The sequence below is a fragment of the Euprymna scolopes genome, chromosome 18 (genome assembly GCF_053919585.1).
Source record: "Euprymna scolopes isolate OS-2025 chromosome 18, ASM5391958v1, whole genome shotgun sequence".
NCBI classification, from domain to species: Eukaryota; Metazoa; Mollusca; class Cephalopoda; order Sepiida; family Sepiolidae; genus Euprymna; species Euprymna scolopes.
In genome coordinates, this window is record NC_136499.1 from 33,137,749 (window position 1) to 33,148,283 (window position 10,535).

Sequence of the window (10,535 nt, forward strand, 5' to 3'; positions counted from 1 at the left end):
TAATGAAAGTCACTTCGACGTATAAAAAATAAAAATAGAAAGACAAAGAAAACCGCAAGAAAAAATGAGAAGAGAAAAGACTTGGTGGATAGAAACAAACAAACAATTTTATTAAAAAAAAACAAAAAAACTTTGAGCCAAAAGAAAAGTTCACAAGCTGTCTGCTCCTAAGATTTTGCTCTCAGCTACAAAGAAAATTCTATGTGTGGCAAAAATTACGAAAGATAAAGGGATTGAGAAGCCTTTTTTACTCTTTTACTTATTGCCATGATATGAGCTTTCAACCAGTGCAGGATTTTTTTTTTTTTTTTAAAAGGTCGAAATACTTTAGCAAGGTCGAAAAGGGTTTGCTCCCTTTGGTTGCAATTTATGCTTACATTTGGTAATATCGTCCATTTTAAAACAAAAGTCCGCTTGTGTAGATCAGTTGAAATATCTGCAGACATATCCATTTTCTTCAGGCCTTAGAAGGAAATATCTAGTTATAGTGATAGACACTTCCACTGCATATTCAATCTTTCCTAGTGAGAATTTTTCCCATATGTGCCTCCTCTCCTGCAGCCTTGTAGTTCTCTGGCGTATTTAACAGTCTAAGTCCTCGACAGATTCCTTGGATTTACTTGAAGTAAAATACGAATTCGTTAGGTAACTTAAATGAAATCACTTCAACATAATAAACTTCACCAAGTAACTTAGACAAGTTCACTTCACACATTTTAACGTCCTGTTTAAATTGAGAAAAGATTGCACGTCAACACATTTCCAGTGTCAAGCTCCAACTGCCAACCTCAGCTTGAATTTTATCACAAAACACGGGAATGCGCAGTTCAGTCAATCAAAAGGCAGAAATTAGTAATAACATCAGCAGCAGGTAAGCAAACTCAAGAGAAAGGAAGAAGAGGGGGAAAAAGAAGAAATATACCCCCCCTCCCCGAAAAATATTTCTACAAGTGGTTCTCTGTCCGAAGATATAAGTTCTTAAGGTGTCACATATGATTTTGGTTTTCCCTGACATCATTTGGACTATTTCCACCCATCCAGTATATCGATCAGTGTACACCATTATAGTTCCTGCTCTGTATATCTATGAAATCCACCACCATTTGTTGGAATGAAAATTCTGAGTCTGCCGGTGACATCAAGGGTTCTTTGGGCTGAAATGGTGCAATTGTGTTGAACGTGCAGCACTGAGATATGGTTTGCTTGATGCAAGCCTCCAAACACAGCCAGAACAATCATCTTACATTTGGCAGCATACTATTCAAACCTTGATGTATGAAATGAAGGAATTCCAGTACCTCTGCATAAAGTTGTTGAGCTATCAGGATTTGGTTGTATTTGATAATAACCAGTATAATTCTTCACAGATAGGCTAGAAAACCCAAGCTATATGCAGGAGATTGTTGAGTGACTGGGAGAAGCCATTTTGAATTAGATTTCTTAAAATTCTTTATCTGCAACGATCGTTTCTCATGTAATAGCTTTCAGCTTAGGGTCGATTTTGTACATCAACATGAAGATGCTAAGTATCAGAATGCACAATCGGGAGCTAAATTAAGTTTTCTGGGGCAATGTTTTATATGGAATCGAAATCCGTGTCCTTTCTTTTAAATTTAACAGGCAGGGGTTTTTAATATATTCCAGGCATAATCACATTGAAATGCTGGTTCTCATTAGATCATCAGTTAAGCCAGGTTGAGCTTGGTCAGAACCAGATGTGTTACCATTTGGGAATACCAGGCGCTGTATGTAGGAGGACGTTGACAGCTCCCTGCGAGAGAGCCAAAAAACCTAACATCGTCATCTTCCCTAACGGGGATATGCATGCGACTGGAAACCGCTTATGAATTTGATACTCCCATGAAACTGCCCCTTCAGAGAGAAACTGGATTAACTTTCCCAGGGTGAGTGCCGCTTTGGTATGTTGATTCATAGAAATGTACATATTAGTGAAGGCAAAGGTGATGCAGTGGATAATGCTGCAAATTGATGACCTGGATGTGCCAAGTTCGAATTCAATTTGTTTTTTAGCAGTTATTTCAATTTTGGATGATGTTGGCAATTTTTACATTGTTGTTCATTTTGTATAAAAAAACACATCTGGAAACAGAATCAAACTGGTCAATAAATAGATGAATAAATAAATCAAATTAAAGATATATACTATACTGATTCAAGTGATGTTTTCCTGTAAATAAGTTTATTACTTCATCAAATCTCTTCTAATTATGTTCACCCCCCCCCGCCTACGCCCTTGTTGCACGCGCGCACACACACACACACACACACACACACACACACACTTTTCTCTTCTTACCCACACGCAGACAGCTTCTACCATATTCAGCCCATCCTTTTTATTTATGGCTTTCCCAGATGTACTTTAATCCATACCCACCCAATCAACATACATATGTATAAACTAATTCCAGTTCTTACAAATGAATTAGAGGAATAAAATCAATCCTCCTCACGAGCAGAACAGCTTTGCACCACTTTTATGTCTCTTATGAAGATTTACATCAATATTTAATGATACTAAACCTTATGTATAGAATTTTTATTCCAATTTTGATCTAAATCCGATGGGGTCTGTTCTGTGCTCATTTTCACCTGTAAATGACTTCTTTCAGCCTGCTCTTTATTCACATAGTTCCCGACTTCCACTTCTTATCTTTCACCCTCATTTTCATCATTTAAACTTGGACCCCCATTAACTCTTACTTCCTACCTCTTTCCTATTCAAGGTCACCTCAGTATATACCAGTATAAAGTTCAAATAATTGTTATTATAATCCTGACAATGACACATGTTTGGGTCCTTTCTTCAACACGAGCTATATGTTGTATTATCATGAATAACAACATGGTCGGAATAAAAGGGAAAGAATAAAATTCTAAAGAAATGAAAATACCAAAGAAACAGTTGAATTCACTTGTATGTATATATTTATTTGGCATAAGTAATGTTTGTACTTGATAAAAAAGATGATCATCATAACAAAAGGGGGGGTGAAATAACAAACTTAGTCACTAATGAAAAAGTTTATGTTAAAAGTTCATAAACGCAATCGAAATAAACATGAATTACCAGGGCAAACAAATTATAGAGAATACATGGGTGATGCCAAGTAAGTACAATTTATTTTGATACGATCTAGGAACTATTCTAATAACTAATACTGAAATGGCTAGCTGTCTGTGACCAGAAGCAATATTTGATGAAATCGTGTCAATGGTGTAAAATCTATGTAGGGCTAAATGAAGCTAAAACCCCTCTCTCACAGGCGTAATGTTGCTAGTCTCGGTCTTTTTTATAAATACTATTATAACATGTGTTCTTCAGAATTGTCTTATCTATTCCCTGCTTCTTTTGTTCCGGCTCGTTTGATTAGTGGTCTCCATTAATTCAGTTTTGATAGTTCATTGTAATACAGCTTCCTATTCCAGTAGCTTTTTCTGTAACATGGTCGTTAAATGTCAACATTCGCGACCCCCACATTTTATGCAGACAGTCGCAAGTCAAGAAAGAATACGACTCACTTTTTTCTTTTGAAACAACAGACATTTATTTACAGGTACTTCCAGAAGAACATCTTGTCTCTTGTTTAAAAGTTTTTGGATACTCCAATATGCTTAACAAGACTCTGCCATGTCGAACATGTGGTACTCTGTCTTTGTCCGGCCATGTTTAGGACACATATTTTCCTGTCATTCTCAGGCCACGTGTGTGATGCATCTACTTTTTCTTTTTTATAATCTTTTTCTTTCCTTCTTCCTCGGTGTGACGTCACCTCGCACATGGCTCGGTCATTTGCATACGTTGGCTGTCATACAGATGCTGCTGCTGCTGCCATATGCACATCCATGCTCTATTACATATCCCAAAACTGCAAGCTTGTGGAACTCTCTTTCTGATGATTGTTTATACCAAGTGGCTGCACACCTTGTCTATAGCGATTTCCATAAAAAACAACAACAACAACAACAAACCATATTCACTCAGCGTCAGCCCACGTTTTTGAATTTTTTTTACATGCATAGAATGAGACTATTTTTGTGCACTTCAAAATTGAAGAGTTCATTCTTTTGTAGCTCGGTATACTTCAGGGGCGATAGTTTAAGGGAAATAACTCCGAATGTACTGAGCCGAGAATAATATTACAATATAGTGTTACTCTTCTTTTCTTTTTTTTTTTATTCAACTATCACATTTGTCATGCTAAAACCAATTTGACTCCTGCTCCAATTTGATTGTCCAACTTGGAGGTAATCAAGCAAATGACATATTGCCCAATTAAACATTCTATTACTTGGACAGTCATCATGCAATTAATATTCAAATATTGGGTTAAGTGAAATTATCTGTTTTCTGCATATATTTTTATCGTTTATAGAGTGTACAGATTCAACTTCAACCACGGACAGAAGTGTTAATCCAGACACAAGCAATTCCATCAGATAAACTAATAACATCTATTATTATACTAAATGTGAGTCAATCTACATGTGTTTTCCAAATAAATTTTTAATATATACTTTAATAACACAAAATTCATGCTAAAACATGCATTCTAGTTCTGAGATTGAGTTATGTTTGAAAGAAATTATTTTATAACAGACAAATTAATCACATATCTCTCTATTTTTCTATGTATTTCTCTCATCCCATCTCACTCTATGTTGACTCAACCACTCTCTTACATTTATTAACTCGCCTGGATGGCCGGCGTTGCCCGGGTGTTTTGGAAGTGTGTGTTGAGCAAAAAGAAAAAAAAAAGTGGTAGTAGGCAGGCAGGCTCGAACCCGAAGGTGGAAAAGAAAGTGAAAGAAAATCTGATGTCTTACTGCTACTCCACGACGCGACCGGAAGTTCGAAACATTAAAATTAGGCAAAGTCAATCCAACCAATAAGATGACTTGCAAAAATGGCTTGCAAAAAATCGACCCTTCCTTGTAGAAAACTACCTAGTTGAGGGTGAAGGAATTAATGTTTTTGGCCAATTTTTCGATATTTGTTGTCGAGCTTCAATATGATATTGATCTCGTGAAAATCCGTCGCCTCTGTAGAAAGTTTTAGGCAGACATACATACATACATGCATACATACATACATTTAAACAAACAGGTGAGATTTATATTTAGAGAAAGAGTGATCCTCTCTTTCAACTAAATTGCATACGTGTGTTCATCATCCTCTTATTCATTTTAATATCTGTTTTATATGATGACATGTTTGGCATCTTTTAAAAACTGACTTCCAAACTCTGGTCAGGTCTTCATTTATCCCTCTTTCTCTCAAATTCATCCTTATCACTTATTTCCATATTTTCACTGGCCTTCTCCTGTCAACTGACCTTGCTATCTTGAGATAGCAGGGTAGTTGTTCTACATATATTAATTCAAGTGCTCTCCTCCATTCCTTCAATGTAACCAAACCAACAAAGTCTCCTGTTTTGTTTACATCTCCCTATACTGTCCAGATTTAATCCTCCTCTGAGGTTATCAGATCAAAGCCTGCTTTTAAGACTCACATTACACATCGATCATATCATTCTTCTATCATTTCTCTCCATGCAACACATGGTCTTAACCATCGATTGCCAGGTTTCATTTTCATACATCATCACACTGTACACATGCCTTGGTCGATATTGGTAATGCTCTGGTGGTTAGTAATGAGACAAGTTTCCTGACCTTCATCCATTTAAAACGATCATAATGTCAAAAACAGACGAATTCGAACAAGCACAAGTAACACAATGTTCAACACACGACAATGGATGCCTATTTACCTATTTATTTACAAAAAGATTATTTTTGCTAGATTAAAAACAATGTTTTAAACGCTTTATCTTGACTTCAATTCTCATTTTATTTCAGCTATTTAATCTATGGTCAAAGCTTGACTTCAATTCCGATTTTATTGCAGCCATTGAATCTATGGTCAAAGCTTGACTTCAATTCCGATTTTATTGCAGCCATTGAATCTATGGTCAAAGTTTGACTTCAATTCCGATTTTATTTCAGCCGTTGAATCTATGATCAAAGCTTGACTTCAATTCCGATTTTATTGCAGCCGTTGAATCTATGGTCAAAGTTTGACTTCAATTCCAAGTTTATTTCAGCTTTTAAATCTATGACCAAAGCTTGATTTGAATTCCCAATATTTTCAGCCCTTGAATCTATCATCAAAGCCACCTGAGGCTCAACACAAAGCAAGGTAATGCTCTTGTCTTATCTGCCTATGCGCCAATTCTTGATGCCGAAGCATCAGTGAAAGATGTCTTCTATGAGCAATTAAAGGAAAAGCTAAAAACATGCATGCTCTGAGAAAGAACACACAGTGTTGCTTGGGGATATGAATGCTCGTGTCGGAGGTGATTACGCAAGCTGGCCACAATGCCTCATAAAGTTTGGAGTTGGAGGAATAAATGAAAATAGGCAACGCCTCTTTGAGTTCTTCTGCAGAAAGAACCTAATCATCACAAACACGTTATTCCCAGATAACCCTTTTCATAAGGTGTCCTGGTGTCATCCAAGATCATCTCACTGGCATCACCTTGATTTCGTCATAACCTAAATAAATAAGAGCAAAGTACGCAACACACGAACATGCCACAGTGCAGACTGTGACACAGATCTCAGCATTGTGATGTCTCGAATGGTGCTTCAGCCAAAGCCCTACCATAAGAGAATTGTTAAATCGCTTAAGATTGACCTTTCCAAAACCAACATTCCCTCCAAATGCGATGAGTTCTGTGAGACCTTGTCTGTAAAGTTGAAAACAGCCACAGACAGGGTGACCGATCCAGAACAGTACTGGACTACAATGAAGAAATCAATCCAAGACTGTGCTGTTGATGTTTTCAGGGGACAGGCCAGGAGAAACCCAGATTGGTTTTCTGCCTTACTTCCGACCATCCAGCCAGTTCTCAAAGAAAAACAACATGTCCTTCTCTTCCATAAAATCAGACCAACTAGGAAAAGTAAAGAATGTCACAGAAAATGCTGTACTGAAACTCAAAGGGTTATTAGAAAATGTGTGAAGGAGTATTGGAATTCTCTTTGCTCTGCAATTGAAACAGCCCTTGATGCAGGAGACATTCGAGAAATGTACTCTGGAATAAAGTCTGCATTAGGGTTCTCCAAGCAATCACTCGGTATCCGTCAGTGTAAAGACGGTACAACAATTATGGATAATTCTGAGAAATTAGATCGCTGGATTGAGCATTACACTGACTTGTATAACGGTGACAGCAACATGTCTCACGAGGTCATTCAGTCAATCAATCCTTTCCCAACTCTAAATGAACTAAACGAAGGCCCAACCATCCAAGAGGTAACCAAAGTAATATTTGCTCTCCGCAACAATAAAGCTGTAGGTGGTGATAGAATATCCATTGAGCTCCTCAAAGCAAGCTCAGAGGTTCTTACCGAACACATCCATCAGCTTATCTTCAACTGCTGGGTCCACAAAATTGTTCCATAAGATTTCAACGATGCAACATTTTACAACACTTTTCAAAAACAAAGGTTCAAGAGGAGATTGCAACAATTATTGTGGCATCTCACTTCTCAATGTAACTGGGAAAGTGATGGCCCATCTGCTCCTCTCACGTCTATAGAAAATTGCCGAAACTGTGTATCCTGAATCGCAATGTGGTTTCAGGGCAGGTTGGTCAACTACAGACATGATCTTCTGTGTGAGACAGATCCAAGAGAAGGCACGAGAACAGCGACAACCACTATATATGGCTTTCATAGACCTGACAAAAGCATTTGATCTGGTCAACAGAGGAGCTCTATTCCTCGTCCTTGAGAAATCAGGCTGTTCCCCTCCCTGCTGTCACTCATCAAAGCATTTCACGAGAACATGTATGGGCGAGTCCAGTATAGGGAAGACTTGTCTGACCGGTTTCCGATCAATTGTGGAGTCGAACAGGGCTACGTACTCGCCCCAGCCCCGTTCGGTTGTACTTCTCCTTTGTTTTCAAAAAGCATATCAGAATGTCAATAAATCTATGGAGGTTTTGATCCTCACCCGTGACGATAGGAATTTCTTTACCCTCTCACAATACAAAGCCAAGTTGAGAGTTCAGGAACTAATTATCCATGAATTCCTCTACACTTATGATGCTGCTCTTTGCACATTTTCCGCTGAGGATCTTCGACTTCTAGATTCTTTCTCAAACTCATGTAGACATTTCGGACTAACAATCAGTCTTAAGAAAACCGTCATCCTCTTCCAGTCATCAGAGAGTGTTAATTTTACAATAGATAATACAACCCTGGAGAATGTGGATAAATTCAAATACCTTCGTGCTACCATCGCCAAAAACATTACTCTTCACACCGAACTTAGCATGTGTGTTGGCCTAGCCTCTACCACATTTGGGAGGCTTATACAGTGCGTTTGGAAGAACAAGCATCTGACCATCAAGACAAGAGTCCATGTGTACGAAGCGTGTGTGTTCAGTGTTCTACAAGATGTCCCTGATCAATCATTGGCATGTCATAGGAGAACAGAATGACAAATGAAGAGCTCCTCAGACCAGACAGGTTCGAGTGCACTTTCCTCAGAACTTAAGTTTATGAGATTTCATATAAGCCGAATGTATTACATAGTGTTTTGAAAGAGGGTACTTGGCATGTTAGTTGTCCATGTCTCAGATTCAAGGATGCTTGGTGAGCCAAAATTTATGTTGGGAAAGAGAGATGACACAGAAAACCTCAAAAAGCTCAAAATACATCGATTCAAGACGCCATAGTTTTGACCTCTGTAGCATTGTTGGTCACAACAGATGCTTGCAAAAGAAATTTTGTTGGTAATTTTTTCTATTCATCGAGCAGTCTTTCTTGTTTCGGCTGGTAGATTATATATTAGGGCGCCCAGTGGTTGTTGTTCAACCATATGCTCTAGTGCTTTCCAACAAAATTAGAAAAAAGAGCTCAGTTGTGTTTAATCAGACATGTGTGTATATATATATATATATATATATATATATATATATATATATATATAATTACAGGTTAATATTTTCCAGAGGTAAAGCAACCAATGAAGTTAATATAAGAGTGCTCAATACCGAAGTTAGGCAAAGTATACTTTTTATTTGTCTTACATAAGCATTAATATGTTACTATATGATTCATTACGGAATAAACTTTTGTATGAGCAATACTGCCTGAAGAGGTCTTTGGTTACTTGTAACTGTCTGACCGAAACATGCTCATGAATGTAAAGTGACATATTAATGCTTATATATATATGCATATATATATATATATAGTTTATATAATCGCTTGATATTGGAAAAAATTTTAAAACTTCATAAGAAGACCTTAAAATAAATAAACAACAAAAACTACTAAATGAAAGTAAAAGATGTATGATAAGAAATTACGCAAAACTTTTATAATTGAAATTATTGCTCCGAGCCAACGCCAGGGTTTCTTCATTGCTTATAAATAAAAAATAGATAAGCAAAAGTAGACATAGAAAGTAGATCTTATTTATTTCGCTCAAACTGTATCTCCTCATAAAGTAATTAGTTGACTTATATGCCTGTTTTTATCTTCTTTTTCTCTGTCTCCCCCCCCCCCCCCACCACCACCACCACCTGGACTTTGCTGATTTTTTTTTGTTTATATCTGCAGTTTCTTTTTCTTTTCTTTTTCTTTTTTTATTTTTAAAAAGAATTAGTTTGTATTCTGTAGTAGAATGAGTCTTTGGATTAGCAAAAACAAACAAAAAAAAAATATGGGAATTAAAAGTTATTGCTTTTCATTATTCATTATAGCTGTGGCTCTAAGGCAGTGTGCTGGCTTCATTATGACAGAGTATTTGTTCCGTTACTCGGTGAATTCATCCCTGGAGCAAATTCGGAGGATGTACCTCTCTCTCTCTCTCTCTCTCTCTCTCTCTCTCTCTCTCTCTCTCTCTCTCTCTCTCATGTGTGCTGTGGCTCTCCACTTGGAGATCAGTTTCAGTAAGATGATGTTCTAGAAGCTGACTTTCATTTTTGTCTTTTTTTGCATGTTCCGTGAGCAAAGGTTACACCAACATAGACAGGATTGATCCAATTCTCATGTGATGTTTAGGAGTCGGTCGGGTTGTCAGTTCCTGAAAAGGAATGAGTAAATTTGAGTTTTTGCAAGTTTGCATGCAAGTGGCTATTCTTGTAGCAGAGGAATAGCTTGGCTATGGCTGAATTGAGGTTTGGTTCAACTGATTCAAACATACTCTCTTGAGATATTATGGAATGGTCGTCAGTATAGATGACACTCAGTGTTCTGGTTCATTGATTGGTCATTGGTATAGATGTTGTAAAGTAATGGAGCCGACAAGTAATGTAAGCCATTTGGAGAGCTAATTGGTCTAAAAGGATAGAATAGCAAGGAAATGGGGATCATTTTAATGCAAAACTGATCCCCCTGACCCAAAATTCTAAATTGTTTTTTGTTTTTTGTTTTTATCTTTGTTTTATTTTTTTTCATCTACTCTTGTGATTTTCTTAAGTCCAAATTAAGAT

General features: G+C 37.1%; 1 protein-coding gene across 1 annotated transcript; it reads left to right on the forward strand.

The window, feature by feature from the left end:
- Positions 1–7,694: 7,694 nt before the first annotated feature.
- LOC145297852 (uncharacterized) lies at positions 7,695–8,534 on the forward strand. Its single transcript, XM_080144178.1, has one exon. It carries the CDS (start codon positions 7,695–7,697, stop codon positions 8,532–8,534), a length of 840 nt encoding a protein of 279 aa, XP_080000304.1.
- The last annotated feature ends 2,001 nt before the right edge of the window (positions 8,535–10,535 follow it).